The sequence below is a fragment of the Amphiura filiformis genome, chromosome 4 (genome assembly GCF_039555335.1).
Source record: "Amphiura filiformis chromosome 4, Afil_fr2py, whole genome shotgun sequence".
NCBI lineage: Eukaryota > Metazoa > Echinodermata > Ophiuroidea > Amphilepidida > Amphiuridae > Amphiura > Amphiura filiformis.
Window position 1 is genome coordinate 19,526,003 of NC_092631.1, and position 17,545 is coordinate 19,543,547.

The following is a 17,545-nucleotide window of genomic DNA, read 5'->3' on the forward strand; positions in this document are numbered from 1 at the left end:
GTTCCATTTCTCTTTCTCGCTCTCTCCTTCCCTTCACTGTGATCAGTTACGAATCACAAGCATTTCGCCACGTGGTCTTAGAATTTTGGACTGATGATATTTATCTGGATGCACCAACCCCAAACACCCACACGCACTCACGGTAGAGGCAAGATTTTAATTAACGAAAATGGTCAAAAATGGGCTAAAAAGTACAAAAGTGGCCAAATAATCTTAAATATCTGGGCACAGGAGGCAGCTCCCCCCTTCCCTCCCCCCTAATTACGGAAAGAAAAATCAGAAAACGAACAAACAAATCTGATTCGATGCCGACCGATAGTCCGATACTGCTTGCGGCCTTATTTGTATCCGGACCCTTGCGAGTGAAAACGTTACATAATTTATGAACACTTTCTCGCAGTTATTTACACGATCATGTGATCAGTCAGATGATCAAACAAACGCAGCCATGCAAAACGAAATTGCTTTGAAAAACAAATACATGTAACTGGAAGGGCGAGCCTTGATCTAAGTGCTTCTTTCAACAGTTTGAGCTGTATGAAATTTAAAACCAGGTGGATACTTTCAATAGCGATGTTGTCATTATTAGTTATCCTATGTACATTGCTTTCATACACAGGGCATTCATCATGGGGATTTAAGCTTACTGAAAATCACGATACTGCGGAGACAAATTATGACCCAAATTGGGACTCGCTTGATGCAAGACCGCTGCCATCTTGGTACGATGAAAGCAAATTTGGTATTTTTATTCACTGGGGCGTGTTTTCGGTGCCTAGTTTCAGTAGCGAATGGTTCTGGTGGCAGTGGAAAGGTACTAAAGTGCCGAGGGTGGTCAATTTTATGAAACAGAATTATGTCCCCAATTTTTCATATGCTGAATTTGGGCCGCAGTTTACAGCAGAGTTTTATAATGCTACAGAATGGGCTGACTTGTTCAAGGCTTCAGGTGCAAAGTAAGTTTTAAGACTGTAAATTATATAAACCTAGAGAAGGAATTAACCTGTAGGCCTACATAGACTTTTGTATAGTTGTATCTGGCTGTATTCAAAGTAGTCTGATCTTCCTGTTGAGTGTTGTGAAAACATGTCAATTTTAAAGCTGAATTTATAATCGGTACTCGATTGCTTTTGCAAAAAAGTGATTCTCACAAATATATGCTCAGTGTGTACTTCCGTTTTCAGAGCGTACATCAAGCCGATCAATCAATACAAATCACGGAGGTAAAAACGGTGTCACTTTTGCGAGTTGAAGAAATCTCAACTCGCGAGCGATATCGCTTGACACATGAATGCATCATCCAATTATTTCTACCTTTCTCATTTACATATATTAACTTTCGTTGCCATGCAGTCACACATGCAACTAGCTTATATTAATTGCTTCTTCCAACTGTCTCATTTTTCACCAATTACAAGCTGAACAATGTTTAACACCAACCACTTTCCACAAAATTTACACAGATGCAACTAATATGAACCATTTTTTCAATTTTGTTGTTGATTACTTTTTTTCAGGACACTTTTAAGTTGTAGACAACCCACTATGTCATTGGCAGAAGTCATGACTATACCGTCAAATCTGTAAAACCCCTATTTAAGCATTAAAAAAAATCACTGTAACTCTGTTATGTCCTGGTGTTGCCAGTTCATTACATTTTATCCGATTGACAGAAATTGGGTGCGGATTAATCTGTTTGGTTAAGGATTTGGCGCCCGATCCCACCATTTAAGAACTTGGAGAGAGGAAAAGAGATGTTGATCGTTCATATAAATACTTTTAAATCGAGATCAAGGCATTCCACTATCCCTATGTGTGTTTGAATCAACCCTTGTATTTAGCTAGATACCAGACTGATATCTCAACAAGTTCCAATGGACAAGTTGGATTGGCTTGACTACATTTTTGGCAGACAACACAAGTTTATAAGTAACTTCAAAGTTGTAGTAAAAGCTACAACTTCACCGGCAAAAGCATATAATATATATGCAGAAAGCAATCAATTATAAAGAAGGCATTAAATAAAAATGTCAATGTGGGTCAACATTGATGAAACAGTCCAAAGGTATACCATTTTACCTTCCACAAGTGATGCCCATCTGCTTTCTTGGTTGGAGGAATCTTTTGTTTTAATTTTGTTTTGTTTCTCTTCAGATACATAGTGCTAACAAGCAAGCATCATGAAGGTTACACCAACTGGCCATCTAAATACTCATTTAACTGGAATTCAATGGATGTAGGCCCCAAAAGGGATCTTGTAGGTGAGAAACTTTTTAAGATAATGAAGGCAGATTTTTATTAAAGAATTGATATTTTATTAACATATATATTTATTCCACAAAGGATTTTGCTAATGGTTTGGTTGGAACAAATGCCGTTTTTTTGTAAACCCATTTTACCCCCAACACACCAATTTGGACAAAAAGCATTTTTTACTTTCCTGCAGATAAGATAAACATATGGTCATGTTTTTTGAGGTGGGACCCAATTGCGTCACATCTTGCAATTTGCCAAAAATCAACTCCTTTTTTGTATAAATGATTATATTTCAAAAAGTTTTCACCCAAACTATGTAAAATTATACATTTTTAGAAAGCATATATTGTCAGGATTGCAAATCTGTAAAGTTTGAGTGGATATACAGGGTGTGCCAAAAAATATACAGGGTGATTCCACTGAAAAATACATAAAAAATTACATTTCTTTACCACTCCAATATTTCTACATGGTATATTAAATTTGAAAATAAACTTGATATTTGGAATGAACACAATTAGTGTTTTCATTAAATATAAAGTTTGCACTATATTTGTTAAGCCCATTGTGTAATACAGGGTGTGAAAAAGTTAAATTTTAAATTGTTTAATTTAATGAAAAATTTCACTAAGTGCCATTAATTTGGAAAATATATTCAAAATAGTTTAAAGAATTGCTATAATATCACATAAATATCCAATTCCCATATAGGGTGTTCCAAAAATCAATATACAGTGAATAATTTGTAACAATGGTACATGTACAATAGGCATATACATGCACAATTAGCCTACATCAATAAACTATTTAACAATAGCCAGAGATCAATATGTCATCAGATTAAATCCTTGACTGTAATAATCTCCTTTGAGAAGATTTATTTTATAGATATTTCAAAGATAAAACAATTTTAAAAGATCTATTTATGACAGATGAAATGCATGCAAAATTTAAAGCCCATTATATTGCATGACACACATTCTACTGCATTAATTAAAAGCTTGTTAAATCCTTAATTACTAAATTTATTAAGATTAACTAGCTAATTATAGAAATAGAAAGTTAAATAATAAAATTAACATCATGCAAATGCATTTTTACTCCTACTGAGGCAACAAAGTGCATAAATTTTAAAATGAACACCAACTTCCTATTGGAATTACACAGAGCTCCTCCGCTTCCGGCTCCACCCCTGACTAATTAACTTAATTAAGCTGTTGAAATTAATTAATTGATTTGTTCAACTGTATTTGTTATTATTTCATTTAATTAATAATTTATCTTCAAAATAAGACCAAAACCATTTCTTCATGATGGATTTTAGCAAAAATATAAGAATAAGAAGAGAAAATATTTTGGAAAATGTGACAGCTCCACCTTTTTTGGGTGCCCACCTCAAAAAACATGACCATATGGTAAAAAATGCAAGGTCCGAAAACATCAATATGGCCTGCCAATGGGATATTCCATTTGAAATACCGTACATAAAACCCATGGAAGACATGACCTTATCTCCCACATAAGGAGTGTGAATTTCAAATGGGGATATGGGAATGGGTTACTATTACTCAATTTTAAATCTACATATTAAATCTACAGATTAAGATCATGTCTTTAATGGGGGTGTATGGAATAGCCCAATCTGGAAGATGATAAAATGAAGTACGGTAGGCCTACCATATTTCGACCTACATGTAATGAGCACCCCTCTCCCAAAAAGTGCCCCTACATAATTTTTTTATATTTTAATTTTAATTAATTTATGATGATTGTGACTTCAGATATACTGCATTTTGAATATTTATGAATTCCCATATCAAACTTTCATTTCATAATCATTTTATTAACCGCCACCAAAATATGACTAACATAGGCACCCACTATACTGTAGAATACAGTAATGGGCTTTTTAAAGTTGAAGTCCAAGACATGACCTTAATCTCCCACATAGGGGGTGTAGATTACAAATTGAGTCACCCATTCATGTAACTCCATTTAAAACTTCCTGTGTGGGAGATTAAGACCATGTCTTCCATCAGAGATGTATGGATTTCAAAAGAAATCACTTTTTGCCACTTTTGATTGCTAAAATGACTTTTGAACTTTGTTCATATTTAATTGTGATTTTCTCATTTTGTATAGGTGAATTAGCAACTGCAATTCGAGCCAACACAGACATTCACTTTGGTTTATATCACTCATTGTTTGAATGGTTCCATCCATTGTATTTAGAAGACAAGAAGAATGGATTCAAGACTAACAAATATGTTGAGGTAAGGTAATGGGTAGCCTGTATTCAAGCACTTACCAAACACATTTGTTTGGTGTATCATTCACGGTTTGAATTGAAAAAATTGGCACTTTAAAAAAAAAATTTGCAAAACTCCCTTTCTTAAACCAAATTTTTATGAAATTAAGAGCCAACAATACACCAAAATGGCTGAAAATGCACCCTGAGTCTAAACTAAATGGCTGAAAATGCACCCCAAATCTGCCGCACATCCTTGTACCCTCATTTTCATTAAGAATCCCCCGGGATCATATCATAGCAAGTTTATCAGCCTGAGCTTCCTCATGAGGATTGCCTCCAAACCTGATGTACATGTATATAGATTGGTTGGGTAGTGACTATAGGCACTCGTACTAAATTTCTTAGTATCTTTATATTGCTTTCAATAGCAAGTGTCTCAGCCCGAGCTTCATGAGATAGTGACTGCCTACAAACCGGATGTTGTGTGGTCAGACGGTGACTGGGAAGCTCCGGATACTTATTGGAACAGCACAGGGTTTCTAGCTTGGTTGTATAATGACAGGTATGTTTGCAGGCTATTCAATTTGTGTCTAGCCTTGGTTCAAGGCATCAGGCTGTTTTTCTCTCTCACTCTGTTCTCTAAAAACTTAATTACACCATGGTCTATAAATGTCTCTACTGCCTTTTGCTGTTTTTGACAAATTATGATGTGCAGGCCGGTAACCAGGACTGATTTTGACAAAGTGGACTGCGGGAAGATTTTGAAAAAGTGGACCTTTTTCGAAAATATTGACCTTTTTTGACCAAAAAGGCCTAAAAAACCTTTATTTTTGCTTGCTTCACTCAAGAAATGGGACTTTTTGGAAAGGGACCTTTTTGGCCTTTGGCGATGGGAGGGGGGTACGCCCCGGGCCCCTCCCCTAGTTACGGGCCTGATGACATGTTCAAAGTGATAGAAAAATGGATCAAATTTACTATTATTACAGAAAAGCCAGAGTCTTGTAGCAAGTCTATTTGTTTAAGTCTAAGCATGTTATGAACATCTGGTTTCTGCATAAATACCTGCAAATAGAAGATTTTAATTATCATTCAATTTTAATTTAAAAATCCTTTAACATATTGCTCAAAAGTCTTTATATCTGACAGTAGTTCTGACTACTGGTACCATCAAATGAATTAAAGAGATCTTTGGGGATTTGTTTATCTAGTTATACATAGCTTGATATATGAACCAATCAGTTTTTATTAGAAAACATATTAATGATTTGGTGTAATGGGGAATCCATTTTGAATTGTGACTAAATGGGACACAGATAGTGTACATTTAGCATTTTGTTTTGAGTGTACAAAATCAAATAATAATTTGTTAGGTCAGTGCAATATAGTCATATGTACCATTTTGAGAGGGAATTGCGTGTTTGGTATATTATGAACATTAGGTAAATGCACATATTTTAAGCCATTTTGCAAGTCTTAAAAGCAATTGATTAATTCTTAATCAAATAAATAAAATATGGTATGTGCAATCCAATTCTCCTGGTGGTAAGTCAAAGAAGTCATATGGTATGTACAACTTTCTTGTAAATCCAACATGGCTCTACATGTTAGTGGAAGAAAGTTGTTTGTATACACACAAGCTATAGAATGTATACTTTGGTAAAACCAATCCCTCAGATGTTGATCTGCGCAACTCTGAGTACTCCCTGGTAGTAGTCCAGAAGGTCAAGTTGCTGGGAGTTATCATCCAAAATGATTTGGAGTGGAAAAGCCAGGTTGACAGTATGCATTCCAAAGCTATTAATGGAAAAATGTTTATGTTAGGCAAACTTAAAGAAGCATGTTACACAAACTTAGAGAACCATGATTTCCCAGTCAAGTTCTGTGACCATACACTGCACATTTTTATTTCAGGTTTTGTGTTATATTGTTTGCTTAAATTATTTTCTTAGTTAAACAAAGTTGCATTTCATTACATTTTTTCAGCCCAGTAAAAGACACTGTAGTTACCAACGACAGATGGGGCAGTGGTGTATCGTGTCATCATGGTGGATATTATACATGTGCAGATAGATTTAACCCTGGTTAGTATTTTAACCCCAGTTTAGTCCATAAAACCCATAAAAATCCATAGTTAATATGAAATGGATATATGTAGAGTACCCAGGGGCAGGGGGGAGTGGGCACTAAGTAAAAATGATCATACAGAGACTTGCCACTAACATGGGTATATTGGGTAGCATTTACGGCCTTTTTGGATATCAATGATTCTTTTTTTCTAGGCTCAGTAATTTTGGTATATGGATGGGTCATCTTTCAAAATTTTCTTAATCTTTATTGAAAAATAGCAAAATTTTGCCTCACTGCAGCCAAACTTTTAAACATTTCTAAAAATTTGGTGAATAAAGTTGTAAAAACTAAGGCGGTGTACGTTAAATTTGGCCAAAACTTTTGAATTTTTGTATGAATTTCTTGGAAAAATTGGTATATTGATGGGTCCACTTTCAAATTCTCAGCAGCACACCCCTACCGAAATTGAGTACCCAGTAGAATGTAGCTCTTTTAAATTTTACCTCATGATCTGTTTGGATTTGTATCTCTCAGGTACATTACAGAAGCACAAGTGGGAAAACTGTATGACTATTGATAAGCGATCTTGGGGATATAGACGTGAGGCTCCACTGGCTGACTACCTCACCATGGATGACATCACACAAACCTTAGCTGAAACTGTAAGGTGAGAAGAAGTGTCAAAAAGTGGCTTTTTTTATAATAAATATCTGTTGAATGCAAGAGGTTTTAAGTAAGTGCATTAGTGTCATAGACCAGACGAGGAAGTCCTCTTCCGTAGGGTTTACCTGAACTAGACAAAAAGGTCTACCGCTTTTACAGACCACAATGATAATGAAAGGGAGTCTTCAAGATCGACACAAAATTTTTAAAAACAGGGCCTTTGGGATCAGCTCACCTTTTGAAAATTGTAGCGGAAAAGAGCAGAACAATATACGTACACCACTATGGTGATTACTGAGTACAACATCTTCAACCAATTTCAATTTCATTTTCAAAATAATACTTTTGTTACAGTTGTGGTGGCAATCTCTTGATGAATGTGGGACCCACTCATGATGGCAGGATAGTACCCATATTTGAGGAACGTCTTCGTCAGATGGGGAGCTGTGGTGATTACTAAGTACAATGCCATTTTCAATTTCATTTTCAAAATAATGCTTTTGTTACAGTTGTGGCGGCAATCTCTTGATGAATGTGGGACCCACTCATGATGGCAGAATAGTGCCCATATTTGAGGAACGTCTTCGTCAGATGGGCAGCTGGATGGAGGTCAATGGTGAAGCTATCTATAAATCTAAACCTTGGAGAGCACAGAATGACACCATGACAAAGGGTATCTGGTAAGTCAAGAATAAACTTACTCTTATGTATGCATTGTGAAGCTCATCAGTGTAAAGATGCTGATCATCGTTTGATTTGCACTTTTGCCAATAAATACAGTAGGTACATTATTTTGGCCCAATGGCATCTTTACCATAGCAGTATTACTAAGAATTACAAATGTGTGCAAACTGTGCATCCATATCAAAATGATGCACTTGTCGGGTGCTACATGTGTCTCATTTCACATATAACTAGGAATAAATACCAGACTCATCTCAAGTGGAGGTCACTTCAACTCATCCCCAAGTCACGTGGTTTAGGAATACAAAGAACATTCTTTAACCATGAGACTTGCTGATTATTGGAAGTGACCTCCAATTGAGATGAGCCTGATATTTATTCCTAGCTATTATGTGAAATGAGCCGTATGTAGCAGCCGACAAGTGCATCATTTTGATATGGATGTAATACATTGTGCCTTCTAATTCTGTAGCTCACTTTGAGAATCTTGAAATATTGGGCTATTCCAGTTGAAATCCATACACCCCCTATGGAAGACATTACTAACAGACAACAGTGTACAAATTAAGTGGTCATCCTGAAGCCCAGATTTGCTGGCGGATGACCAGAAATTCACTGCAGGTTATCCGTCGGTTGGCCATACAAAAAAAATTATATTTTTCCTTTTGGAGTGTTACTTGACCTAGAGCTATTTTGCTAGGATCATTCATGGTTGATTTTTAACAAAATGTGTTTTTAAATATGCTTTAATTTAACTTAAACAAATTTAAATTTTCAATTTTCAATAACATACGGATGACCAAAAATTTTGGCCGATGACCAGATTTCATGACCTGGTCATCCGCTGGATGACCTGATTTTTTTCTTAATTTGCACACTGATGACTAATATATGTCATCTACAATACTTGGTCAGGAAACTAAAAACTTTGCTCTTCTTGTTAATGGTTCAAACGTTGAGAAAACCACAACCACATCACTCTCTTGATCTATTCCCAAAATGCATTTCAATTTCCTGTACTGATTTGCTAACGTGCAACATGGGCTGATAGTGACGAAATGTACTTCAATGAACAGACCACATCCAGATTTTGTCAAATGTTTATTTCTGAACTATCCAGCCATGTTTAGCCAGTCTGTTCTCAAAATGATCACAAGGGGAACATGTACAAAGTAATGGGAATGTCATTTGATGAAATGTGAGATGATGTATCATGTTGCAAAGGATTCTGGGAAGGGTAACATATCTTCTGTGATTTATTCTTACCAGGTATACATCCAAAGACAATGCCACATCTGTGTATGCCATCGTACTGGATTGGCCATCTAATAACCAAGTCTCACTCGGTGTACCTACAACATCATCCCAGACAACCGTTACTATGCTTGGTAACCAAGGCAAGCTTCAATGGAAGGCTGGAGCAGGTGGGGCCGGTGTGGTGGTGACATTGCCAGCAAAGAGACCATGTGATTGGGCATGGGTACTCAAATTACAAAATGTGAAATGAAGATAATAAAAATATCATTTTAACTAGTAGCCTTTGCACATGAGGCACATAACTTTAACCTGAAACCTTATTTTCTTTTACCATACAAAAATGATAACCTTAAAGCCATATTTTAATATTTTTTTATAAAAATAGATTAGTATTTCTTTTCCAAAAAGTGTTAGCTTTTACTGTCAGATATCTCCCCTTTTAATTTTGAGCTGAACAACTGAGGTAAAGCAGAGAAAATTTACTACCAGCGCTAATATCGCCAATGTGTGTCACTCCATCGGTTGTGCTATAACATGATCCTTTGATGTGTGCATATGGCCGTCCTGCACGTACTGTGTTAAGAACATCACATGCATGTTTGACTGATATTTCCATCTTAATAATAAAATGACGGCTCCTGCGTTTTATTCAAAATCTCGGATTTGACAAAACTACAGAGAGTCGTGATTTTTGCAGCATATGTTAGTTTAATAAAGTACATCCTCCTCAGCAAATGTTACAATATGGCTTTAACCCTTGGTGTACATTATACATGTATTGCCCAACCTTGGCCCTGTCATAATTATTTCAGTGCTTGGTATGGATTTACTATAGCGCTAGACAAAAGCTTGATGATGTCCTATAAACAAAAGTGCTTTCGTAGGGATTCTGAATCCATCCCTCCCTGCAACGTATGTGTGAGACATTTAAAATTCTGGTCTCAAAAGATCAATTTTGACCAATATTTTAATTTTATTTACAAATGTAACCAGACTTTTTTACCCCCTCTGTATAATGAAGGGACTTTCATTTATATGATGTCATCAAACTTTTAGTTTGTTCCCTTAGCATTCTAGAATTTGTATCTGGAATTGAGCCAATGAAAATATGGGCTATTCCAGTTGAAATCCATACACCACCATCCAAAACATTACCTTAATCTCCCAGTCCCACACAAGGAGAATGTGTTTCAAATGGGGTTACCTGAATGGGTGACTCCATTTGAAATTTACACCCCCTGTGTGGGAGATTAAGGGCATGTCTTCCATAGGGGGTATATTGATTTCAACTGGAATAGCCATTTGTGATGTAATCCGCTCCAAACGGACGAAAGGTGGCGCGCAACTGTGAAATTGAGATACGGAGCAAACAGTAATGAAATATATATCGGCATGAACATGACAGAGTTACCAAATAATAGTTTACAAAAGCATGAAATACTTGTGTGCCTGAAAAATTCATGAATTTCTTGAACGCAGTTGATTTGTAAAATTTTCATTCACACACATTTTTCTTCTTCGTGTATAGGCCTTTAAGGAAATGTACAAATGTATGAGCATTGGGGAAATTCCCACTTATCAGAACTCTTGCCCCCCACTAAAAACCCAAAACCCAACTTTTGTGGCAATCAGGTGGTGTATGACATGCATTCCCTAAATTCAGTAAATTTTCATCGTCAGCCGTGTAATTGAATGGGATTATTTTGAAATTTTAAAACGCTTGAAATATCACAAACAAATAGGCCTATGTTGATAAATAATATAAATACAAGCTAAAAGCGTTGGGGTTCGATAATGAACCCCACAAAACTAACCTAGTATATGGAAAATGCCATACGGACGGGCGGTTTCACGAGTTGCCGGCTCGATCATGTCATCCGCCGCCTGTGGCAATTATGGCATTATTGTGTTTTGATGAGTCCCAGGTGTGTGAAAATATTGGATCCAATGATAAAATTGGATGCTTTACGCCCAATATTTATTGGTCTCACTATGAATTGAACTTGACTACGTATTGGTCCAATATTTGAAAATTCATAGCTTGACCAATAAATATGGGCTCAAGTGATCCAATTTAATATCAAAATTGTTGATTTTTGATGCTCCCATCATTTTTGTTATATGTAACAACTCATTTGCTTTACACAGAAATCTATAGCATTTTTCACCCTGATGTGGCGGTGATGACAAACATTGATGCAGCTGTTACACCTGCGGTGTCTTTAACCGGCGGTTTGAGCGAATGCTAGCAATTTGAAGCTGCCCGCAATCAAATGTGCACTGATGTCAGTGGCGTAGCCAGGGGGCCGGTGCCCCCCAGATCGTCATGGCCGTCGGTTCATGTAAGGCCGTCGGTAGACTGAAGGCGTTGGGTTAAAATTGGGTTAACAATCGATTATTTTTACCCAGGGTGACAGAAAATGGGGAGAATTGTAAAAAAAAAATGATGAAAAATTGTGAATTATACATAAATATTTTGTGTTTTTATGTTGTTACCAGGCTATTATCCTTCTTTTTTTTTTTTTTTTTTTTTGGTTTTTTTTTGCTCTTCACTTTTTCAAACCATGCAAAAAAAATTTCGGGTCAACAAATCACAACTTCCGTCGGCAAGAAATATTTCCGTCGGTACAAGTTGTGCCCCTCTGGTTCCAAAATCCTGGCTACGCCACTGACTGATGTTACTGCCACATCAGGTTGAAATGCTATATGGCGATTCCAGAATGTCCTACTGAGATAGCTTCAATATGTGCAAACACATTCCTGTATAAAGTGTGCATTAAATTAGCTTACTGTCAAGCTATTTAATTTCGCTAGTACTTAATTTCGCTAATTGCCAATGACCACCATTTTTGTGGGTATTTAATTTTGCTAATCCAGCAAATTTATGTGTACAATTCAATGTAAAACTGTTCAATTTGCGTGTATTTAATTTCGCGAATTAAGGCTTCTAGCGAAATTAGCTTAAATTAAATCCTAAGCGAAATTAAGTGGTTTTACAGTATTTCAAAGTATTTTATATGCAATATGTGGGTTGAATAAACACTATCTTTCTTAGTATTTTATATTTACTTGTCAGTCTCATTGTACCATTTTTATGTATATAGTTTTAAATGGAACCCATTTATCATTGCAACTTCAACAGAAACACATAACACTATGTGAAGAGGGATTCTTGGTCCATTATGCCAAAAGAATTTTAAAAATGATCAAAATGACTCTTGTTACGTAGGACCCAAAGATGATCAACTAATAAAGTATGATCAAATTTCTACCTTTTCTGGGGCTTTGAGAGAGAAAGAATTTTGAATTTGTGATACCTATTGGCAACTTTCACAACAATTTTGACACACAGACTAATCTGCATCTGTATCTGAGATGAATGAAATTTATACTTTTGATATCCTATGATCCATTAGTAACAGGACCATGCAGTGGGGTAGGCTGTTTCTGGGGTAGGGGTCAAAATGCATTAGATGCATCAACATCTCAGTATGTGTGCATTATTTTATACAATTTCACTCCCAACAACAGTCTGTCCACCTAGAAGTACAAACCAAATCTGTGGCATCGGGGGTCGATGCTTTGCGTCACACACGAACGCGACGCATAAAGAGCGTGGTGCGCTCGGCAAGTGCATAGTAGCATTTACCCGAAGCATTGCATTGAAATGATTATTCTCATACCTCCAGTTTCCGAGGTCTATTTACTTTGTACTTCTATGTGGACAGACTAAAGTGATATGCATTTATTAACCTACAACTACTGCTGACGTTGGTCTTGATGAAGTAGCTATCTACTGCTGATTTTGGTCTTAATGAAGTACAGTAACTTTCTACTGCTGGTGTTGGTCTTGATGAAATAGCTATCTACTGCTGGTGCTGATGAAGTAGCTATTACTGCTGATAAAGTAGTTATCTATTGCTGATGTTGGTCTTGATGAAGTAGCTATCTACTGCTGATTTTGGTCTAGATGAAGTAACTGTCTACTGCTGATTTTTGTCTTAATGAAGTAACTATTTATTGCAGACATTGGTCTTGATGAAGTAGCTATCTTCTCCTGATAAAGTAGCTATCTACTGCTCATGTTGATGAAGTAGTTGGTCTAGATAAAGTAACTATCCAAAGCTGATTTTGGTCTTGATGAAGTACAGTCGTCTTAGGGTATTTCAAGACCAGATGGGCGCAGACATTACAGCTTCTAGACATGATGTCTGGAAAAGTGACCTTTTGCACAGCAGGTGGTCTTCCTGTGTATTTCAATTGGAAACGTGGGATGCATGTCCAAATTTTCAAGCAAATTTTTCATTTTTTTTGCAACTTTGTAGTATTATTAATTGTAAAAGTTTCTGTTAATTAATTTGTTTCTTTTTTTCCCGTCGATGAAAACTTTCAAAATTTAGTTCTTGAAAACTACTAAAAAGGCAGAATCCCCCAATGTGTAATTAATTTACATCTACTGATCACTTGGAGGTCTTTGTATGGCAGCGCCCATGGGTCACGTGGGTATTAAATTTAGCGCCTTTTATTAAATAACCTATGGTGACTGAAGTAACTGTTTATTGCTGATGTTGCTCTTGATGAAGTAGCTATATACTGCTGATGTATGCCTTGGTGAAGTAGCTTTCTACTGCTGATGTTTATTAAATAGCTATCTACTGCTGATGAAGTAGCTTTCTACTACTGATTTTAGTCTTGATAAAGCACCTATATACTGCTAATTTTGCTATAGATGAAGTAGCTATCTACTGCTGATTTTGGTCTAGATGAAGTAACTATTATTGCTGATAAAGTATAGGTATTTACTGCTGATGTTATTCCTGATGAAGTAGCTATCTACTGCTGATGTTAGTCTTGATGAAGTAGATATTGGCCTTGATGTAGTAATTATCTACTGCTGATATTGGTCTTGATGAAGTAAATATCTACTGCTGATGTTGATCTTGATGAAGTAGCTATCTACTGATGATGTTGGGCTTGATGAAATAGCTATCTACTGATGATGTTGGTCTTGATGAAATAGCTTTCTACTGTTGATGTTGGTTCTGGTGAAGTAGGTGTCTACTGCTGATGTTTGTCTTGATGAATCTTCTGCTGATGTTGGTCTTGGGCCTTGGCGAAATAACTGCTTTCTACTGCTGTTGTTTCTTGACGAAGTAGGTATCTATTGCTGACAAGGGTCCTGAGGAAGCTATCTACTGCTGATGTTGGTTTTCATATAGTAGCTATCTACTACTGCTGATGTTTGTCCTGATGAAGTAGGTATCTACTGCCGATATTGGTTTTGATGAGGTTACCAGCACCAGGCATATCTACTTCTGATACCAGTAACTACTGCTAATGTTGGTCTCTATGAAGTAGCTATCTACTGCTGAATTTGGTCTAGATGAAGTAACTATTTATTGCTGATGTCGGTCTTGATAAAGTAGGTATATTTACTGCTGATGTTTGTCTTGATGAAGTAGCTATATACTGCTGATGTTGGTCTTGATGAGGTAGCTTTCTACTGCTGATGTTGATTTTGATGAAGCTATCCTCTGCTGATGTTGGTCTTGGCGAAGTAAATGCTTTCTACTGCTGATGTTGGTCCTGATGAAGTAGGTATCTACTGCTGACGAGGGTCTTGAGGAAGCTATTACTGCTGATGTTGGTCTTGATAAAGTAGCTATTTACTACTGCTGATGAGTGATGTTGGTCCTGATGAATTAGGTATATACTGCTGATATTGGTCTTGATGTTTTAATTATCTACTGCTGATGCTTGATGAAGTAGCTATCAACTGCTGTTGGTCTTGATGAAATAGTTATCTACTGATAGCTTTCTACTGCTGATGTTGGTTCTGATGAAGTAGGTATCTACTGCTGATGTTTGTCTTGATGAAGCTATCTACTGCTGATGTGTGGTCTTGGCGAAGTAACTGCTTTCTACTGCGGTTGTTTATGATGAAGTAGGTATCTACTGCTGATGAGGGTCTTGAGGAAGCTATCTACTGCTGATGTTAGTCTTGATGAAGTCATCAGGCATATACTGATATCTACTGCTGATGCTCTATGAAGTAGCTAGGCCCCTATCTACTGCTGATTTTGGTTTATGATGAAGTAACTATCTGCTGCTGATTTCGGTCTTAATGAAGTAACTATTTATTGCTGACGTCGGTATTGATGAAGTAGCTATCTACTGCTGATCATGGTCTTTATGCAATATAGCTTTCTACTGCTTATGTTGATAAAGTAGCTATCTGCTGCTGATAAAGTAGCTATCTACTGCTGATGTTGGTCTTGATGAAATAGCTATTGACTGCTGATGTTGGCCTCTATGAAGTAACTATCTACTGCTGATTTTGGTCTTGATGATTCAACATATTCATGTTGAAGTACTTCCCTATCTATCTACTGCTGATGTTGACCATGATGAAATAGCTTTCTACTGCTGATATGTGTCTTGATGAAGTAGCTTTCTACTGCTGATGCTGATGAAGTAGCTTTCTACTGCTGATGTTAGTTTTGATAAAGTAGCTATCTACTGCTGATTTTGGTTCGAGATGAAGTAGCTATATACTGCTGATTTTGGTCTGGAGGAAGTAACTATTTATTGCTGATGTTGGTCTTTATAAAGTAGGTATTTTCTGCTGATGTTAGTCTTGATGAAGTATATAGATATTGGCCTTGATGTAGTAATTATTTACTGCTGATTGGTCTTGATGAAGTAGCTATCTACTGCTGATGTTGGTCTTGATGAAGTAGCTTTCTACTGCTGACGTCGCTCTTGATGAATTAAATATCTACTGCACTGCTGATATTGGTCTTGATGAAGTTGATCATTGCCCGGTTAGTTAGGTATCATGGTCTTGACAAAGTGGGTCTAGCTACCCACAACTACTAGTAGGGATGACCAATGAACCATCAACTTGATTAGAACACTCCCATAGACATGCAGGGAGCTCAACTGTGCACTGCTTGCACAGACATTTATAAATTGATCTCATTCTTTTATTTTTCAATATTTTTCTGTAAAAATTGGGGAAGTTATTGCCAATTATATTTTGTAACTATCTTGAAAATTACAGCAACATAACTTATTTAATTTTCCTGTAAGTGCGAATCAAAATTGGTCCATCACCACAGTGCGCTGAATTGCCAGTGGCTGAGTTCAGCACTGCTCAAGAATGGCACAAAATATTCATGTCAATAATTTCAGGTAAAAAACGTGGCCTACTGAGCTGAAATTTGGCAGAGTTGCCACTAATACCTCTATCATACCCTCTGTACAAATGTTAAAATATTGAACAAGTAGATCTTGAGTTAAAAATTAAATCACCAGCTTCCCTTTGGAATTTCCATATTCCTTTCGAATCATGCTAAGAAGACACCTTTCTGAACATAAATGTGAAGTTTCGTGCTCATTTGATGTATTTTTCACCTGATTTCAACCCTAAACATTTTCTTATATTTATACCATCTGCACTGACTTGCTGCTATACACGCACAGGAGCTGTACTTTTAAAATACGCGCCTAATCAATAATGAGTCTTTCACTCCATTGTTAAAGTATTGTGCTCCCTGTAGCATATGGAATGACCAGGCCCTGGAGTGTGATGGTTTTGTAGCACATGACAGTATTCATTCAAGCCTATCAAGGTCAGTTATTAGCCACTTGCTGAATGGCTGGGCATTATCAGCTATCAAAGAGATACCGTATGCTGCTGCCAATCACAATAGAGGTTAAACATTTTGTTAAAACCCCAGAAGTGATATCAGGACAAAGCTGTGCATGTTGGTACTTGATTGTTTGTATTCCTATGTTGAAAATCCCTTGTAGAGCTTTGTAGTACATTAGTATTTTTCTTATGTGTAGTGTATATTGTTGTGGAAAAAAAGTTCACCTGGACTTTTGATTTTGTGCCACTTTGGCCATTATGGATGATTTTTGGCAAATGTTTTCTAAAAGCATGATTTCAGTGCCTCGGTTTGAAGAAATACTTACTGCTATTGACTAGTAAAGTGCCATTTCATAAGAAACCCTTTGATACTTTCACAATATGCTTGTTTCATGTTTGCATATATATTAAAATAAAGAAATATAAAAGGTAAATATATGCTTATACCAATTTTGCTCACATTGCTATATTTAGACTTTGTCAATTTATTTCGTTCCAATGACCGGTCAGAATGGGAAACTTTGAAAATTCATAATTCGAAAAGTTTTTGACCGATTTTGACCATTTAACCACCAAAATACTTCTGTTGATGAGTTCTTTCCAGAAAACAATCTTTTGTAGCAATAGGGGCAACATGCAATTATGATGGTCAATATCCCTACTACTAGCTATCTACTGTTGAATTTGCCATTTGGTAGGCCTATAAATGAAGT

At 36.4% G+C, this 17,545-nt stretch overlaps 1 protein-coding gene across 1 annotated transcript; it reads left to right on the forward strand.

The window, feature by feature from the left end:
• Positions 1-432: 432 nt before the first annotated feature.
• LOC140150651 (alpha-L-fucosidase-like) lies at positions 433-10,806 on the forward strand. Its single transcript, XM_072172718.1, has 8 exons — positions 433-956; positions 2,155-2,261; positions 4,399-4,529; positions 4,936-5,069; positions 6,491-6,588; positions 7,109-7,241; positions 7,747-7,917; positions 9,191-10,806. Exons 1-8 carry the CDS (start codon positions 538-540, stop codon positions 9,426-9,428), a joined length of 1,431 nt encoding a protein of 476 aa, XP_072028819.1. The 5' UTR covers positions 433-537; the 3' UTR covers positions 9,429-10,806.
• The last annotated feature ends 6,739 nt before the right edge of the window (positions 10,807-17,545 follow it).